This window comes from Vicia villosa, linkage group LG7, assembly GCF_029867415.1.
Source record: "Vicia villosa cultivar HV-30 ecotype Madison, WI linkage group LG7, Vvil1.0, whole genome shotgun sequence".
NCBI lineage: Eukaryota > Viridiplantae > Streptophyta > Magnoliopsida > Fabales > Fabaceae > Vicia > Vicia villosa.
This window is the reverse complement of record NC_081186.1, coordinates 24,489,478-24,506,548: the sequence shown is the minus strand read 5'-3', so window position 1 is coordinate 24,506,548 and position 17,071 is coordinate 24,489,478. Positions and strand designations below refer to the sequence as shown.

General features: G+C 30.3%; 1 protein-coding gene across 4 annotated transcripts; it reads right to left on the bottom strand.

Annotated features, from left to right (window-relative positions):
- Positions 1 to 874: 874 nt before the first annotated feature.
- On the bottom strand, positions 875 to 15,760 carry LOC131620399 (alpha,alpha-trehalose-phosphate synthase [UDP-forming] 1-like). Of its 4 annotated transcripts, none has more exons than XM_058891470.1 (19): positions 15,666 to 15,751; positions 9,727 to 9,990; positions 6,193 to 6,541; positions 5,915 to 6,012; positions 5,391 to 5,779; positions 5,168 to 5,282; positions 4,868 to 4,969; positions 4,583 to 4,733; positions 4,292 to 4,380; positions 3,871 to 3,919; positions 3,570 to 3,670; positions 3,257 to 3,444; positions 2,796 to 2,913; positions 2,511 to 2,678; positions 2,312 to 2,434; positions 2,131 to 2,224; positions 1,910 to 2,040; positions 1,721 to 1,819; positions 876 to 1,627 (listed from the first exon to the last, which is right to left on the bottom strand). In XM_058891470.1, exons 3-19 carry the CDS (start codon positions 6,530 to 6,532, stop codon positions 1,220 to 1,222), a joined length of 2,763 nt encoding a protein of 920 aa, XP_058747453.1. In that variant the 5' UTR covers positions 6,533 to 6,541; positions 9,727 to 9,990; positions 15,666 to 15,751; the 3' UTR covers positions 876 to 1,219. The 4 variants fall into 4 exon arrangements, with proteins under 4 accessions (XP_058747451.1, XP_058747453.1, XP_058747454.1 ...); XM_058891471.1 differs by lacking the exon at positions 9,727 to 9,990 and adding an exon at positions 13,091 to 13,235 and having other exon boundaries at positions 15,666 to 15,721; XM_058891468.1 differs by lacking the exons at positions 9,727 to 9,990; positions 15,666 to 15,751 and adding an exon at positions 6,615 to 6,871 and having other exon boundaries at positions 875 to 1,627.
- Between the last annotated feature and the right edge of the window lie 1,311 nt (positions 15,761 to 17,071).

The following is a 17,071-nucleotide window of genomic DNA, read 5'->3' as shown; positions in this document are numbered from 1 at the left end:
ACCAAAACTTAGTCAAAATTGCAATTTTTTCAAAAAGTTGTATTTCAAAAATGATTTTTATAAAAATCTATTTGAAATAGCTTCAAAATTAAGTGATTTTTTGAAATTTTGATATCCAAATTTTTTCTCCATAAATAGATAAAATACCTAAAATCACATTTTAAGAATAACTATTCAAATAAAATTTTCATTTGAAGCTTTTATAAAAAAATTCTTTGTAAACATTTTTTTCACAAAATTTTGTAACACTGTAAAAATCATTTTTAAAAAAAGGCAAAACAAACGGGCCCTATATGAAAAGAGAAAATATCTTGATCTAAATGTTTTTACGGGTACTAGACATTTTTTTATATATTTAATTATTATTTTTTAAGGTATCAGATATTTTTCTATGCATTCAATTATTATTTTTTTTACGGGTACCAGATATTTTTTTATACATTTAATTATTATTTTTTCACGGATACTAGACATTTTTTTACTAGACATTTTTCTATACATTTAAAACGGGTACCAGACACTTTTCTATACATTCCATTATTATTTTTTTCACGGGTACCAGACATATTTCTATACATTCAATTATTATTTTTTAACGGGTATCAGACATTTTTCTATTAAAAAAAGTATATCTGAAACAAATGCGCGTCACATGTGTGCACGGATTAGTTACTAATTATTGAATAAAAAAATTGATTTTGCTATAATCGCAACGCTCTGGATAGTAAATCCGTATTTCGTAATATAATTAATTGATTAGCATATGCGCGCCCGGATTTTAGTATTCGGACAAGACGAAAGAGAAAATTTCAAAAATTCCTTGAGTTTGGAAGAAACATATACAGTATATAATAAACAATCGCCCTACTAATAGTAATACATGTGTTAGCCATATAATTTGAGTATGTCCTTGCTCATTCATTTTGAATTCCATCCATATACAGAAAATGTCAAATTCTGAAACTCACTACATTCCATGCCAAATTACAGTATTAGTAATTTAGAGTAAACTATATTTTTTATCTCTATAAATTGAATTTAGTTATTCTAAGAGTTTTATTTGTTTGTAATCCCTACATTTAACAATAGCCTGTTTTTAGACTCTCATCATTCCTATTGTTCATCAATCTCTTATGAAGGACTAAAACAGCAGAATGTCTATATGTAGGGATTTAAAACAATTTTTTTCTCTTCAATCCTACTTAGACTAAAAATATATTTAACTAGAGCGCGGTAGTCCATCCGCTAGCTCCGTCAAAAACTCAACAACATGATCCGGTGAGGCAAGTGTATACCGCGCATTGGTTCGGTTCCGCCCTACAGAACATGAGAAGTAATTCTCCTTCTTAAGGTCAAGGACATTCCGTGATGTATTTTCTGGAGCCGGGCGTCGTGGTGAACTGCAAATTTGATTATTTGTTTTTTTCTGATCAGAATTTGAGACTCCCTTGTTTTGAGATGATGATGATGATGACTTTGCTCCATTTTTACTACTAGCTGGAATTTTCAAAGGTGGTTTCTTCTCAACAGGAGACTTAACTGCTTCTGTTGGTACCTTATTGCTTCGCGGAAGACCAGCACCGATAGATGGAAGCTCCGGCTCAAAAAAGGAATAAAGATCTTCATCCTGTAACAAAAAATAAAATATGTTCAATTCAATCCCCTAAATATATTATACAGGAGCACGTTTTCATCGCTGATAAACGAAACTTTAACTCACCTTTCCGAGAAAATGTCCTATACAAAGAACATAATCAATTGGCGATGTCATTGATTTACTATGAACTATCTCTCCGAGAATGCGGTCAATAGCTGCTCCCTGAAGATAAAAAGAAATTTCGAATAAACTGTTAAGTATGTTCAAAAAATCTTCAACCGACTAATTATTAGAAACAAGAGATTGTATCACCTTTGTAACGCCAACAGCTCTAACCTCAACCGACCGGCTGCCTTGAACAATTTCAACTGACGAATTAGAAATCGGACCTGACCAGAGATGTTGCAGCATATCTCTTGCTTGAAGTTTTCCAAACTCGACATCTATTTGAAATGTAAGAATCAGTAACAGGTTTGAAGGATAGCTGGAAAACCAAAATATCAATCTACAACATGAATAATTCAAGCAAGCACCTGCGTATTTGTAATTCCATACAAGTGAAGTTTCCCTTTCTTCCAAATCAAAGTGTGACCGTGGTGTTCTTTCTGTGAAGTACTCAAAAACATGCTGTAACACAGGATCGGAAACGTAAGTTGTTGATATATATGAAGGAATTCACATCAAAAGAAATGGAATTTCTAAACTAGCACTCACTTTCACGCTGTCGACCCATTCCATATTCAGGTGCTCCGGCAGTGTTGTCATCCATTCACCCTTTGAAGGTTGTAAAAACATCCCGTTCTCTGCTGCCAACCACAGGTCGTAATCTTTGAAACACTGTTTATAGGAAAACGTTACTACTGGATTCATCTAACAGTTCATTAGGAAAACAAGTAAACGTGCGAAGAATTACATCATATAGAACTTTTCTACCACTTCCACTGAGCACAACTACTGTGGTATTTGGATCATTGCAAAGTGCAGTTAAGGGTTCTCTCAGTTCTGGATGCACCTTAAGTTCCATTTCTTTAATCTGATCTCCAGTTTTTTCAACCGGTTCTGTTAAAGTTCCATTGAATCCCTATAAGTGTATAACCAGCCTCAGTGCAAACGTTTATGAAGAAAGACGCAAATGAGGAGTAAAAGACAAAGAAACAAGACACAGAGAAGTCATGAGATTCAGTATGAGCCAGCATACCAAAATGAGCAATCTATTAGTTGAATGTCTATAACGTCTAATTGCAATCTCTGTTGGAAGCTTAGGCGGAACTTGTCTAGTCCTTAGTTGTGCCTCGATAACAGTATCATTTAGTTCGCTGCAAACATTCAAAGATTAGTATGGTATCATCATACAAGTAACTAACCATCATATTTAAGCATGACTATCTATCTGCAAAAATTTGCAGATTTATCATAGGCAACAGAAGCCTTCAGATACAATAAAGTCTAGAGATAAAAAATAGGTAATAAGAGCAAGAAAACAGTTGACAACTGAATACAGAAGCGGAAACGGATTCCATGCAGTAAACGCGTCACGCAATTCTCAATGTTGACCGTCCAATCAAGATCAACGGAAAAGATCGTTTGAAACTGTTGTTGTTATTGTATTCTATGCCTTTTAGAGCACAATTAACAAAATCTAAATACAAAACTGCGTACCTGACAAAAGTTGCTGCCCATTCTTGTGCAGTGTGGGATTTCACATGAAGAAAATTATGCTTATGTCTCTTTTCTCTTTCCGAGGGATGCATATTCAAAGCCCTTGCAATTGCAGCAGCAACTTCTGTAACATTCCAGGGGTTGACAAGAATTGCCCCGGCACCAAGAGACTGAGCTGCACCAGCAAACTACCAGAAGAGTACCGAATATCATCAGCCAGAATTACAAGAAAAAAAATGCAAATTCTAACCTTATCATAGTTTGAATTGAAAGTTTTAAATAAATTTAAATAATAATATGTTTTTGTAATTACTTCACTGAGAATGAGAACCCCTTTCTTTTTCTCCTGGCAGGCCACAAATTCATAACTCACAAGATTCATTCCATCCCTTAAAGATGTGACTAGCGCTACATCTGCGTAAATATAGTGAGTGTGAATACAGTTAGAAGAAAACTTAAAATGACAAGAACTTAATATCAACAATATACTTTGATGCACTGACGATAAAAAGAAGTCATAACTATAGCGGGTATGAATACTATATTACAAGTTATTCGGTGAAAAGGTTCTGGTAAAGCTAAAAAAGAAAAATGTAAAAGTACACAAATTTTACCGGTAACTGCATACACAGCACATAGTTCATGAAAGTCAAGAGAGCGATCCTGCAGATACAAACAAAAAATCATGAGATTGTCAAACATAACAAATTCTTCAGTTAGTCGAAGACTCATCAATGAAGGCCAGATACTTCAAATATAAGAAGTCTTGGTGTCTAACATGTATCCGATACAAATAATTCTTGATGTGTGATAAAACACCTCGGTCGAATAGTTTTGATGACACAATCATTGAACCCAAGTCACAACTCACACATATCATTGTTGAAACTAACAAAAATATCATTGAAGAAACTAACAAAAATATACACAATCATGACTGCTAAATTATATCCCGTAATGAAAAAGAAATATATGTACATTATCAGTCAGCGATAATATAACTTCGATCAGGTTATCATCATATCAAGAGCGTACCAGGTGGTGTATAGGAACAGTAGTCAATGATCCAAATCTACCATTAATGCGGCCAACAATTTCATGAACCTGACTTGTAAGCTTTTGATCTATGTTACTCAAGAAACAAAGTTAAGCCAGTCATGATTCAGATACCAAGAGTAAGTAAACCAAATACCTCATGCATAATGTATATAATTCAATTGATCTAAGAAATTGTTCTATTGAATTTTGCAATTTCGAAGTTCAAAAGACTACTATCTTCTAATCTAACTTGAGATGACACGGAAACAAATAAAATTAGTAACATACATTCAGGAACATCTGTTCTTGTTGGGACGGCGATTTGAAGCAAAACTACTTTATCGCGCCAATGAGCATTTTCTTCCAAAAACTTTTCAAATGCTAGAATTTTCTGAGGGATTCCTTTAATCATATCAAGGCGATCAACACCTAACATGACCTGTCAAGACAGAAGAAATGAAATGTGGATCATGGCTCTTCATATCAAACAAATACAACTTAGAAGGGTGGGAAGAAACATCTTCACTTTACTAGTGCTGAAAATCAACATAGGGATGGTTGGATTAGATATACCTTTCTTCCTTTGAATCTTTCTTGCAATTCTTTGATATGTTCCTGCACTTGAGGAAGGTCTAGCGCACGTATAAATCGTTCTGAGTCTATCCCAATTGGAAACTGACATTCAAAAGCAACAAAAGAATTTTTAAGCTCGCTGTGGTTATTGGTTACTCAAAATGAAGTTTTATTCAAAGATTTTTTTTCTTTATACCTTACCCTTCTCTTCTATTAGTTGAAATACTAATTCAAGGTAAATAATAACTGCTAAAATTATAAAGCAAATGAAGCTTATAAGAAAATTCTCTGGGCACTTACTGCGGCAACTCCAGTTAGCTTCCCTTGATGCTCAACCCCGTAAGGTGTACCTTCAAGTCCAAGGATGCGAGTACACGCACTAACAAAATGTCTTGCATAATCATACGTGTGAAAACTGTGCAAGAAAAGTTGTACTTACCGAAATCAGAACGATGATATAATAGAAAAATGAAAATTAATATACCGAAGATGGATACAGGATAAGGGAGAAATTAAGACTTACCCAACTAAATCAGCTGCAAGAACAGAATGCAAAAGCTCGGAACGAGAAGGCAGTGTCCTGTGAATTTCAGAAGAAGGAAAAGGTGTGTGAAGAAACCACCCGACTTTCATTTTACTGTTATATTTCTTCAAGCATTTTGGAAGGAACATAAGATGGTAATCATGGCACCAAACAACATCACCCTCTTCATAATGTTGGTTGACAACATCGGCAAACATCTGATTTGCTTTCTCATAGGCCGCAAATTGAGATTGGAAACTTCGTGTGGTGGCAAGACGGTCTTCTTGTGGAAGTCCAAGGTAATGGAAAAGGGGCCATAGAATGTTGTTGCAGTAGCCATTGTAATATTGATGAACAATCTCTTCATCCAGAAATACAGGTATACACCTCTGTAATGTTTAATAGCACAAGCAAGATCAAGATAACAAAATTTCATAAATTTTTTACATCATTATAATTAAATGATATTCTATTTCATTAAAATTTGAAGGATGTAAAGACTACGAAAAAGAAAGTGAATATACCTTTTCAGCTAATGCTTTAGTGAGTGCCTTCTGTCCAACCTCATCCGGAACATTGACACCGGCCCAACCTATCCACCTTGCCTCAAACTCCTTCACCCCTTTGTTAATACACAATATTGAAAAAAAGAAGACATACATATTAAAACCATAAGTAAAGTAAATAAAAAGAAACTAGCACGACACAGACACATATACACAAGACACACATACACAACACCGTATAGATATATCTTTTTTCCAGAGGTATCGCTGGAACAAATAAAATTGATGATACATACCTAGGAGAGCGCTAACAAGGCCACCTGCACTAATCTCCAAAGACCAACTATCTTCACCTTTTCTAATAGCCGACACGGGCAATCTGTTAGCCACAACCAAAAGCCTCTGTCTATTATTATTACTATCATACTTTCCAACAACATCTTCTCCTTCGTGTAATCTTCTCTCCCTTATTGACGAAGATGATACTTTCTCAACATCATCTTTATCTTGATGATCCTGCTCCAAATACTCATTGTTTTCACTTCCTCTTTTTCTCAACTCTCTGTCTCTCAACCGTCTTTCTACACGTCCCGGTATATGATTTGAATCACCGTTGTATTTATTAGTCCCTGGCATATAGTAAACCTACAAATATGAATAAAGAAGTTAATATTAGTAACACTTGTTGAATAGAGTGTGTTGAGAGAGAAAAGTTTACATGCAAAAACTGAGTGACGTTGGAAATCAGCGGAGAGTTAAGGGAAGACAGGTGTGTCCTCATAAAAAGGAACTCAACTCACTGGTTTAGGTTTAGTGAGTCAATTTTCTGAAAAGTGTTACAGCACAAACTTAACAGGTGGATTCTTGTGAGAGAGACACTTTCATATGAGTTGCAACCTTTTAAATGGCCATTCATCCCATTGCAAATTAAATCCTTATATTCTACCCATACTTGATTTGCCTTTTATTATATGGTTTTATTGCATTAAAAATTTAATGTCACTTTTATTTTTGGCAATTTAAGATAAATTTAGAATTGCACATTTTTTAATTAGGTTACTTGGCTGCTTAATTCAAGGGTTGGTTGATAATATATTCGAGGGATGGATAGTTTATAGCTCACAAAATGATATTTTAATTAATTGTAAATTTTATATTAATCAATATTTAAAATATTTTGATTGATAACAATTATTTAGATCTAGTATTAGGATATGATATAACTCCTATCTCTCTATTAGGATATGATATTACCTGTACTCTATCCGATCATAATTATAAATAAAATAATTATTTTTATATGGATTAAAAAAGTTAATTAAATATAATTAATTATTTTAATTTCATATACAATCATATTAAAAATTCTAGTGATACCTTTAACTTTTTTATGCATCTCCAAATTCTAATTAATTTTCTCGATTCATGTACAATCTTATTAAAAATTCTTGAAAACATTAAATATAAGTTTTTTATGCATCTCCAAATGACTCTATACACGTTTTCAATTTATAATGCACTTGATTTGAATCCTGGTTTTTGATTATTTAAATCATATTTTTTTATCAATAGTTTATTGGAGCATTGTGTCATGGCAATTTGAATCACACTTTTAGTTAATTCCAGTTACACAACAAGATCATTCTTGAAAAAGTTTCTAGTACATGTAATTTGAATCACACTTTAAAATCACTTGAAAAAATATACGGTAAATGTGATTTAATTCATGCGTGATTTTTCAAGTAAATATTTAGGGTAAAGATTTGAATCTCTTAATACGAATATTAATTCACATTTAAATTATTTATTCATATTATTAATTGTGATTTCTGTATAATTTGTAAAAATTTAGTGAAGAAGATTTGCAATAACAACTAAAGGCTTAAAGATTAATGGGTTACGAGGTTCTTGGATTAAAGAAATTGAACAAATTTAAAAAAAAAAAATCATCAAACAATTGATGAGAAATATTATACTGAATAAACACCAACTACATATGGTGGTGAGATTAGATTAAGACGTTAGAGAGGTTGATTCGGTTGAATCAATATAAATTTATTTTAGTCGATCAGTTTCGATCCATATAAAAAACTGACTGATTTGGTTTTTTAGTTCAGAGAAACGATTCACTGACCAAGTTTTGTTTCCACCAAGAATCGAACTCGAGTAAAATTATTAATTTTGATCTTTTAATCTTTACTCTTTCTAATTTTCAATAATCTTAGAATTTTCTAAAGGTGAATTTTCATGCAAAAGGAATTTCATATTTTTTTTTAAATAGTCTTGTTTATGTCAATGTTTTAGTCAAATTATCAAATTTATCGTATTATAAATTTATAAATTAATAGTTTGCTTATTTAGCTGTTTATTATAAATGGAAACTCGATTACCATTTTTGTAAATTAGATTTTTGTGTATTATTATTATTTGAATACTATTACTTAATATTATTTTACACATTTTGTTTTTAAAATTTACTAAATTTTTTTTAATTATTATATATATGTGCGTGCGTGCGTGCGTGCGTGCGTGCGTGTGTGTGTGTGTGTCATTAGTTTGGGTTAGAGATAATGGTTGGAATAACTTGTCACACAAGGCAATGTGCATCAAGAATAAAGAATGATGTATGGGATTAGAGAGGCATAAAATAGAATAAGAGAGAAGAGTGAGCTTATTCAATTGATCTGGATTTGTTACAATGATTTGAAAGGGTATAGAAAGCCAAATAACCAACTAATTTTTTAAACGGTCAAGTTGTGATAGTTTGCTTGCGTTGCAAGTCACTCAATTGCAACACAGTCAAATTGCTACTAGAATTGAGCTACAACACAATGCTCCTCCTAATTCATGTTAACTTGTTTTCTCGTTCCCATCAATTTCTTAAGGACATAAATCTTGCTCTCTTCAATGTCTTGGTTAAAATAGCTACAAGTTGCAACTCTATCTAGCAATATTCAATCTCGAATTTATCTTTGCTTACTTGATCTCATAAGGAAATTGTACTTTCTTTCGACATGTTTTCTTCTCTCGTGGCTCATTAGATGATTGCCTAAATCTATTATTGATTTGTTGTCTACCAACAACTTAATCTTAACACTTTCACTAAATTTCAATTCTTATAAGAGTATCTCCATGTGATCAATAGATCATCCACATAAAGACATAGTATGATTTGATCCTGCTCAATAGACTCTTCCACATACACTCCATGTTCTGATGTGCACTTGTTGAATCATAGCTTGATTAGAAAAATGTCAATTCATTTGTTCCATACTCTAGGTGTTTATATCAATCCATACAACTCTTTTCTCATCATGTACACCTTATCTTCTTGCTATTTAATCTCTAAAACTATTGGTTGCTTGACATAGACCTCCTCCTCTATTGGGCCATTAAGAAATCCACACTTCACATACAATTGATGCATCTTCACGCTTTGTATGCGGCAACTATTATTATTATGGTTTCAAGTATAATAATTAGTGAATATGCCTCATTGAAGTTAATTCCAGGCCTTAGAAGCAATCCTTTTGCAACTAGCATTTTCTTGTACATGGAAATCTCACCATTTAGCTTGAGCTTTATCTTGTAAACCCATTTTACATTTATAGCTTTAATGCTTGAGTGTTTGACCAACTATCAGGTCTGGTTCTTTTGAATTTCCCTGAGTTAATTCTTTATAGCTTTTTTCTAACTCTCATCTTTAATGGCATAATTATGATCAATTTGTTTTGATTCATCCATCATTGCTTACTCTTTCATATTATCGTCTTCATTTATTGAATAGTTATCTTGACTGATTGGGGTTTTGCTCTAGTTGAAATTCTTACCTCTTGTCCATGACATCCTCCTCTACTTGATCTTCTTGCAATATTGCTCTAACATTGCTTGAGTTTACATTATTCTGCATTGGATCATTTGGAACTTTCAGCCAGTTCCCTCATTTGCTCTCATCAAATTGCACATCTCTACTTATTACCTTTGTATTCTTATTAGGTGATAATAATTCTTATGCACGTGTTAAGTGGTAGCCTATGAGGATATTGGCCTGCCTTTTATCATCCAACTTCTTTCTTAATTGTTCAGTTACATGCCTGAAGCAAAGTGAACAAAAAATTATGAAATGAGCAACAAATGACTTCAAACATGTCTAGGCTTCATATAGTGTCTTGTTCATTAGCTTCTTTGTTGAAAATATATATTTTTTCTTGGATTTAGACACCAGTTCCGATCCACATAGTGAATCGACTAATCTAGTTTCGTGGTTCGGAGGGATGACTCACTGGCCAAGTCTTGTTTCCACCAAGAATCGAACTCGGATAGTACCCGAATGATTCGTCCTTAGTGGAAGCTCCTTTCCCACTAGAGCCCAAGTACTTGGTTTTTGTTGGAAGTATATTGATGATGTGCATTGTGGTTCAAGTTGCTTGTCCCCGTCAATGCATTGAAATTTGTCTTTCTTTGAGCAAGATTATTGTCATGTTAAATATGTTTCTATTCTTTTATTCAACAATATCATTATGCTGAGGTATGTAAGAAGATTTAATTATAATTTTATTATAGTCATTGTAGCATTCAAAACTTTTAATGTCACTTTTTTTTGGTTGCATTTTAACATAAATTTAAAATTACACGTTTTTTAATTTGGTTAATTAGCTACTCAATTTCAAGGGATGATTGATAATATATTTAAGGGATGAATAGTTTATAGCTGACAAATCTTAAGTAAAATGATATAAAATGAAATTTTAATTAATAATAAATTTTACATTAATCAATATTTATAAATATTTTGATTGATAAGAATTATTTAGACCTCATATTAAGTTATGATATCATTTGTATTTCTCAATCAGTGGCGGAGTCGAAATTCTAGGTTGCAGATATTTTTATTTTATTAGTTAATATTTTTAATTATATTTTTTATTTCTTAATTTTATCTCATTCACGGAATTAAACTTACTATTTTAAATTCAAACAATTTCGGATCACTCTGACTTTTTTACACTTAAAACTGATAATGAGTTTATTTTTAAATGATGTGTGACTCGTGAAATGTGATATATTATCACGAAAATATTTGTAGATCTTCAAAGATAAAAAAAAAATATAAATGATATATTATTAGAAAATGGACACGTTAATGAGAATGAGGTAGAAAAATACATTTGTAAAACTTTAAAAATAAAATGTATGACTTACATGTCAATAAAAAATGGGTATGTCGTAAATTTTCGGTGAAAAATGTAAGAACGATATCAAAACTATTTAAATTTGAAATAGAGAGACTAATTATTTGAATGAGATAAAATAGAGACCCAGACACTTTAATTAAAATAATAATTATTTATATAAAAGATTATCTTTATTAACTACTTATGATTACTCATATTATATTAAAGCAAACTGTAATAATTTAAAAATAGTAGATGAAATATTAAATTACAGTTAAGAATCAAAAAGTTAATTAAACAAATCAAATAATACTTATTTAAAAAAAAAATTCATCCTAACATTCTAATGATTTGGTGGTTAAGAGGACATTCATATAGAATTATACTATATTCTAATCAATATTATTATATTTTTTTTCACTCTTCAAATATTTATTTAAATATATGTTGACGACTAAATCACTAGCAAAATAATAATAGTAATAATAATTTTAAATATTACAATAATTTTTTTGATAAAATAGATTAAAAAATGAAAAAATAGGAGATTATTAAAGTTTATGATAGAGTTGAATTAATAAAATAAGAATTTAATATATGATAGATATTTTGGTTGTCAACTAACCTTCAAACCATTAATTTGGTCTAATTGAGTTGTTGTAAATTTTTATTCCTCAATGTGAAAGGCACTCATGTTTGTCTCTTCTTGAATATTTAAATTCTTGCTAGCACGTTCATCATTCTACTTTTTCTCTTACATTTTTATTTTTCAATAGTTGGTCTTTAAGACATCTTCTTTCATCTTTTTAAAGAACTTGGATTCCTTAGCTTGTTTTGTAACCTCATTTGAATTCTTATGTTTTAGCCTCTTCAAAATCTGTTTCAGATAGGTCCTTTGATTCTTCAATTGTCACAATAATGTGACCAAATTTTGCAATTAAGGCTTTCACAACTTTCTCAACCTTTTGCAATTCAGTGATCTTCACACCACACGACTTCATTTAATTGGTTAGCAACCCCAATCTTTAGAAGAAATTGGCAACTGCCTTACCATCATTCATTTGTGTATTCTCATATTTCTTCCTCAAAGATTTCAATTTCACCTTCTTCAATTTCTCATCACCTCCATGCAGCTTCTTGAGTATATCTCATGCATTCTCAGTCGTTTATTCCTCTATGATCTTCTTAAAGATGTTTGGATCCACACTTTGATGGATTAAGAAACATTTTCCATCTTGCTTGCTTAATTTACAATGAATTGCCTTTTTTGCCTCATTGCACTGGCTTCCAATGCTGATAAGCCCTCATTCACGATTTCAAGCACAGCTTGAAATCTGAATATGACTTTCATTTACGCACACCATCTATCACAATGTTCCTCTTCAAACACTGGTTTATTTGTAGGAAATTGATTAGATGTTGTGCTTACATTTTCCATTTATCATTTGGGATATATGATACAAGGTGGTGTGCATTAAGAATGATAGATAAAATTGGAGAGGTTTAAAATAAAATTAGAGTGAAGAAAGCGTTTATTCAATTGATCTAGATTTATTACACTAATTAGCGAGAGTATATATAGCTAGAAAGTCAAATAATCAACTAATTTTTAAAAATGTCAAGTTGTGACATTTTGCTTGTATTACAAGTCACTCAATTGGCAAGCGAAATTGATTCAATATAATAGAATCAAACATATCAATTTAAGTTTTTCATTTTTTCCCTCTTAGTAAATCACTACCATCATTGCCTATGAATCCTAATCCACATCTAGATCAAACACAACATCTTCCTCCCAATTACCAATCTACTTTGAGTTTAGAAACTAAACTTATCACGGTGAGCCAACATGATATCTTCAAACCCAACCGTAAATACTACGACCTTCACACTCATATTACAAAATCTCCCCCCCCCCCCCCCTCATAATCAAGTGTCAACACTCTAAGGCTCGAATTAAAAATGGTTATATATGACTAATATCATTCTCTTAGTAAGAATATTTTGTGGGATTTAGTACCTCGTCCACCCGATATTAATGTTATTCGATCTATGTGGATTTATAGACTGAAAAATATGACGACTCTTTTGAGAGGCATAAAGCCCGATTTGTAGGTGATGGTGTAGGTCAACAAGTTGATATGGATTGTGGAGAGATCTTCATCCTGGTTATTAAATAAAAAAACATTCAAATCATACTCATATGTGTTCTCTCTAAAGCATCGTGCATTCAAGCAGTCTACATGTAACAATCATTGGGGTTCAAGGATCTGAATCATCTAGATAATGTTTGTCTTCTATGCAAATCATTGTATGAACTCAATCAAAACCTTTAAAGTTTGGTACAAACAATTTTCAAATTATGTTTAATATATTGGTTTCTTCCAAAGCAAGTTTCGTAACATTGTTTTCATCTACCAGAAAGATACCCATGTGGTATATCTTCTTATTTATGTCGATAACATCATTCTCACCACTTCTACCGATAATTTTCGCAAATTTATCATATCACTTCTCAAGTTTGAATTTGCTATGAAAGCATGGAGATCTTAATTATTTTTTTGGCATTGATGTTACCCGACATGTTGGGGGATCTATTTTTACATTAGAAAAAATATTTAGAAGAGTTCTTGAATGTGCTCATATGTCCTCGTGTAAGCCATGTCTTACTTTTTTTTTTGGTTAAGTAGTCCAATGTCATGAATTCATCTTATCAAATATATCCCTACACGTGATATCCCTACACAGCTACCAACTAAGTTTCCTTAATGGGACAACCATGTCCTACCTTGTTTGATGCAAAACTAAAGCTTAGTGCAAAAACTATCACTCAATACGAGGGTCTATTTCTTTATTGCAGTCTTAAAAGCACTTTACAATATCGCACATTCATAGCAATATATCTTATGCAATACAACAATATTGTTTATTTATGCATAATTCGATGGATGTTCACATGCATGTTTTAGGCGTATCTTGCGCTACATTAAAGACACTAGTCAATATAGATTGCATCTTTATAAATCATATGCATATTAGGGAGGTTGGTCAGATGCTAGGAGATCCACTTCTAGTTACTACATCTTTTTGGTGACAACATACTCTCTTGGTCCTCCAAACACCAACTCACATTATCTCGCTCTAATGTTGAAGTTGAATATTGTGGTGTTGCAAATGTGGTGTCTAAATCTTGTTGGTTACATAATGTGCTTCTAAAGTTGCATTGCTCAATTCACAAAGCTATTAGGTCTATCGTGATAACATCAATGCAATATATTTATCTGATAATTAGTTCAACACTAATATACCAAACATAATGAGATGGACATTCACTTCGTCCGGAAAAAATAACTTGTGACTAAGTTCGCATCTTAAAGTTATCTCGTATCATCAAATTGCAAGTATCTTCGCCATAGTTATTCCATTTGTACGAGAGTGTGATATTATAATAATAATAATAATAATAACAATAATATATTTATTTGGTAGAATTAATCAATAATCATAGACATTGGGAGATGAGCCACAATTAGTATGATATATTTTATTCATTATGTTATAAATTAATGTATATACGATTCTTAAATCCATCAATAATAATCTCTTATAAAGATCAAGGTCTATCGTAGAAATTAAAATACATTATAATAATATTAAGTTAATTAATATTTTTTGTAATTTACCATTGTGTAGGGGAATTAAATTGACATGTTTATGTATTATTAAATTAATTACTATAATAATTTAGTAAATTGAAGAAAAAAAATGGCCAGAATTTCCATGAATAATTGAGAAGTGCGAGTTTCGCATTCTAATGTGTGCACAATTAAGTTGATTTAATCGAGAGAATTATTTAATATTTGATTGTTTTATACTCCCCATTCTCTAATATAAAAATAAATTTATTTTTGTAGGTTCATTCAAGAATTAATATATTTGAATTATATGTAGTCTAAATACATTAATTCTTCAATAAATTTAAAAAATAAATTTTTATTTATATTAAGGACATTTTTAAACAATTATAATAATTTTTCATTTGTTGTTTTTATTGCATCGGCATCTGTTTGGATTGACAGTTTAGGCTTTACATACTTGCATTCTATTTTTTCAAATTTTAAAAATTGTTATTTTAAATACAAAATTTAATTTTTTTTTTTTACATTTATAACATGTTTCTTTATAACAAGTTAATAAGTCCCTTAATTAAATATGGAAAGCTGTTGTCAAAGGTTGAATGAGAGTCACAAATTAGACAAAGAATTTTCAGACATCATTTTTCTTTTGACTTTTGTCACTAAACCATATTTAACTAGCCACTAATTATTTTTTTCTTAACATAGTATTGACTTCTTGATAAACATGTCTCTTAAAAGTTTCAACAACCAAACATGTGAAAACAAAATGAGTTAGCTGAGTCAAATCAAAGCATGTGAAAACACAACAAGATTACAACCCAAATCTAAAAAGTAAATAAAACAAGAGTGCAACAACAAACACTTTCAATATATCTATTGTCTAAGAAAATCATACTTAATTCAATAAAAGCATAAAAAACACAACAGAAAAAAAAAAGAGGAAAGAGTAAAACTGACCTGGAAAATACAAAGGTGAAGAAGAATGATGATGTTTTTTGGCCTTAGAATGTGTGTATGTGAGAAATGAGAATGTTAACAAAGAGATAACAATGAATGGAAGAAAGGATTTGATGTTATGCTATATATCGTCACGAACAGGATTCTTTTGGCTCAAGCTCTCTTTGCCCAATCACTTAGAGGGAATTTGTTCCATCTTTTTTTTTTCCTTTTCAAAAGCTATTCATTTTTATTATTGTTGAGTCAACATACACACGGTATGCACCAAGAAAAAGTAATGCACCAATGGTTAAGATTTAAATATCACATTCTCATTCTCTATTTTATTCTCAACTAGGTCATTTTTTGTTGGGAATAAAGAGGTCCAAGCACAAAAAAGAATTGATAGAATATATTTTCTAGTAAATATCACATACTCATCCTCTCCTTTAATCTTGATCTTGATGTAATATATTTTGGTTTTTTCTTTACCCACCTCCCTATAGGGGTCACCCCCAGCGAAAATCCCATTTACCCCTGCTTCGGAAATGCATTTCCGAAATATTTTTTTTTTAAAATTTTTTCAGACTTCGGAAGTGCATTTCCGAAAAAATCCCAAAAATTGGGATTTTGATTAATTCGGAGATGCATCTCCGAAAAAAAAAATCTAAAAATTCCAAAAATTAATTTTAGGATATGAATTAATTTATATATTATAAATTTGATATAATTTATGAGTAATAAATAATAATAATTATATATTTTGATATAATTTATTAGTTATGAATAATAATTATTATATATTTCTATTCTGATTCATATTTTAAAATTTAAAATAATTTTAATTAAAAAAATCAAAATAATTTCACTTACAAAATGAGTTATAATTTTTTATTTATATATTTATAATAATCATTATGTATTTACAAAAAAAATTAAAAAAATGAGTGTTTTAATTTATATATTTATATAATTATTATTATATATTAATTATAAATATATTTATATATTTATATAATAATTATAAAAATTAAAAAATGAGTGTTTTAATTTATAATAATTATTATATATTTATATATTTATATATTAATTATTATATATTTTTATATTATATATTTATATATTTCACTTACAAAATTAATAATTATTATTATATATTTATATATTTCTATTCTGATTCATAATTAAAAATGAGATAATTTTTTATTTAGTTTAAAAAAATTAAAAAAAAATTTGTCTTAATTTTATTTAATGAATAAATTTTATATTTAATTCTATATAATTCAAAATTTACTTATGGAATTAAAATGTTTTTGATTTATATAAGTTAGTAAAATAATTTTTAACTTTCAAATAGTTTAGGATGTTTTGATTCACCTTGATTTTATTGATTCACCTTCATTTTATTGATTCACCTTGATTTTATA